Source organism: Octopus bimaculoides, chromosome 9, assembly GCF_001194135.2.
Source record: "Octopus bimaculoides isolate UCB-OBI-ISO-001 chromosome 9, ASM119413v2, whole genome shotgun sequence".
NCBI lineage: Eukaryota > Metazoa > Mollusca > Cephalopoda > Octopoda > Octopodidae > Octopus > Octopus bimaculoides.
Genome location: NC_068989.1, coordinates 90739775 through 90743091, shown reverse-complemented (window position 1 = coordinate 90743091; position 3317 = coordinate 90739775). Strand labels below are relative to the sequence as shown.

General features: G+C 37.3%; 1 protein-coding gene across 10 annotated transcripts in view; it reads right to left on the bottom strand.

The window, feature by feature from the left end:
* The window catches only part of LOC106868309 (A-kinase anchor protein 9), a 351276-nt gene that overhangs the window by 114407 nt on the left and 233552 nt on the right, over positions 1-3317 (bottom strand). For all 10 annotated transcript variants that reach the window (XM_052970882.1, XM_052970883.1, XM_052970887.1 and 7 more), the window contains one exon: positions 2523-2735. In XM_052970882.1, the coding sequence (XP_052826842.1) occupies positions 2523-2735 (213 nt within the window). The remainder of the gene's footprint in view (positions 1-2522; positions 2736-3317) is intronic.

The window sequence follows — 3317 nt, the reverse complement described above, 5'->3', positions numbered from 1 at the left end:
GTGTGTCTGTTTATATAACTAAATATACACACATATATATATGTATCTGTGTGTGAGCGTGTATTAAAGTTTCGTTTTGACTGGAGGGGGCTTCAAGATTCGGTTGATGGCTCATCCAACCAGGGTTGAAAGGGTCATCAGACAGAAACTGAAGTCCAGGTTGAAACTAATGTTATATAATATATTTACATTACTTTATTTACATTATTTACATTTGACGGATATTTGTCCTCAACTTGTTTGTTATTAACACGTTTCAGCTGATATACCCTCCAGCCTTCTTCAGGTGTCTTCGGGGAAATTTTTAACTTGGGCTCTCATTCCTAATGTATTTTTCGATATTATTATTATTATTATTGTTATTATTATTATTCAGGTCACTGCCTGGAATCGAACTCGAATCTTGAGGTTAGTAGCCCACACTCAAATATATAGTATAACATTAGTTTCAACCTGGACTTCAGTTTCTGTCTGATGACCTTTCAACCCTGGTTGGATGAGCCATCAACCGAATCTTGAAGCCCCCTCCAGTCAAAACGAAACTTTTATACACACTCACACACAGATACATATATATATGTGTGTATATTTAGTTATATAAACAGACACACATATAGATACATATACATATATATGTATATTTAATTATATAAACACGCACACATATATATTTATATGTATGTGTGTGTGTATATTTATTTATATAAACACACACCATATGCCCATGGGCGTATGGCATGGTGGTTAAGAGCACAGGCTACTAACCCTAAGAACCCAAGATTCTAAGTTCGATCCCAGGCAGTGACCTATATAATAATAATAATAATAATAATAACATCAAAAAATACCTTAGGAATGAGAACCCAGGTTCGAAATTTCCCCAAGACACCTGATGAAGGCTGGAGGGTATATCAGCCGAAACGTAGTGTTAACAACAAACAAGATGAGGACAAATATCTGTCAAATGTAAATAATATACATAATTCCTCATCTCTTAAATATGGAACTGTAAGATTTGACTATTTATTGTATTTTTTTTTTAATCCCTGCCACCATTAGGAAATGTTCTGCTGTTCTTCAAATTCCTTTAAAACAACAAACCTAACATATTACCACATGTGTTTGTTTAACACATTTTATATCATACACACATGAAGACATGTGGCTAAGTTGTCAGGATGTTCGGCTCACAATCGTAAAGCTATGAGTTCAATTCCCAGTGGTGCATTGTGCCCTTGAGCAAGACACTTTATTTCACGTTGCTCTAGTTCACTCAGCTGGCAAAAATGAGTATTTCAAAGGGCCAGCTTTGTCATATTCTATTTCACATTCCATCTCCCTAAGCACTACATTAAGAGTAGGGGTGCTTCCAGTGATCGGACCAACTTGAACCCTTGTCACTGTAACTGACAGAGAGAGAGTTTCTCTTTTTTTTATCACACATACATCTGTGTTTGTGTGTGTGTGTGTGTGTGTGTGTGTGTGTGTGCTTGTATATACACACACATGCACAGAATATTTTACCAAATCTAAATTCTACAGAATTGAAAAAGAAAAAGCAAAAAATAACCAAGTAAAATAATGACCCTTAAAAACTCCAAAAAATTAAAAATCTAAATAAAATCTTCATGAAATAATTATCATAAATAATGATATACAATTTGTAAATTCATATTAGTAAATATGAATGAATGAGAGAGAGGAAGGGAGAGGAAGAGAGAGGATGGAAGGTGGGAGGAAGGGAGCAAGTATTTTTTTTTTTATCTGAAAAGAAAATCTGAGTTTTTAAATATTACATAAACTAACAAACATGGAATTTGAAAATACAAGTGAAAAGAACAATAAATATAATAAACGGGTGCTTGAAGATATTAGATGTGATATCATATGTGATATGGCCTAAGATCTTACTTCCGGAAAATTCATACTGTTATAATAATTCCAAGTTAAATAAATGAATAAATAATTAGTTTGAAAATAAAGTTGAGCTTAATTAACAGATATATGCATGCACGTGCACATGTAATTGGACAGGCATGCACAGAAATGCACATATATGTGTCATAGTGATGACCCACATGCATGGAAGAGATGGACCAGACACATGCAGAATCACATGTGCACAGCAGAACAGACAGACACACAAACACAGAGTAAAACAGATGAATGGAAATACACACACACATGAAGAAAGATACACACAAAGAGTCGTAAAAACGCAGATAGACAAAGACAGACACAAATAGACAGACATATATACACCCATTGGTTCCAAGACATTAAGAGACAAAAAAAAAACAAATAAATGCACATCAACCCAAATGGTAAAACAACAAACAACAAAAAAAAACATGCACAAAAGTAACAGTTTCCTCCTTTGCCCCACCCCTCAGTGTGTCTTTGTTAGAGTTCGTCATCAAAATTAAATATGTTGTACCACTCATAGATTCTATCCCAGAAGAGGAAACTGCTGAAAGTCAAGAAGCCCAAAGGGATGAGAAGTTTTAAATGGCGATAGAAACCTTGCTGTTCGTGTCCGGCGTTGTCGTAGAGGATGTTCTGCTGGCGTTGGACTTCGTTGCGCAGTGACGTCACCTCGCTCTCAGACAGCTGCAGGTCATGCACCTGGTTACGCAATGTCTCGTTCTCCATGATTAGGACAGCCTCCCGGTCCTCGTGGTCCTTCAGTTTACTGTTCAGGGACTTGCGCTCCTCCATGAAGCCTTCCACCAATCCTGAAAATAGTGTCCGCACAGAGGTGGGGGGGAAAAGGAAAAAAAAGGAAAGAAAGGGAAACATGTAGAAATGAAATAACAGCCAAGGGTCCAATGAACACACTCACTTTCACACTGTTACACATCAACACCAGAACCAATATTTTAACTTTCAAATGATCTTGCACAAAACCAGGCTTGAGGGCCTCTGTAGTGTAAGGGACAACTATAAAGGAAAAGAATGGAACTACAGATTCAAGAGATGTTGAGTGACAGAAAGCTTAACAGACTGGCGGCGAGATGGCAGAATCGTTAGCACGCCGGGTGAAATGCTTAGCGGTATTTCGTCAGCCGTTACGTTCTGAGTTCAAATTCCGCCGAAGTCGACTTTGCCTTTCATCCTTTCGGGGTTGATAAATTAAGTACCAGTTACACACTGAGGTTGATGTAATCGACTTAATCCTTTTGTCTATCCTCGTTTGTCCCCTCTATGTTCAGCCCCTTCTGGGCAATAAAGGAATAAGAAAGCTCAAAAGACTGGTTATCACAGACCAGAGAAAAACGAGACGATTGTAGTGCGTTGCAGAGGGCAACTGTTCAAGG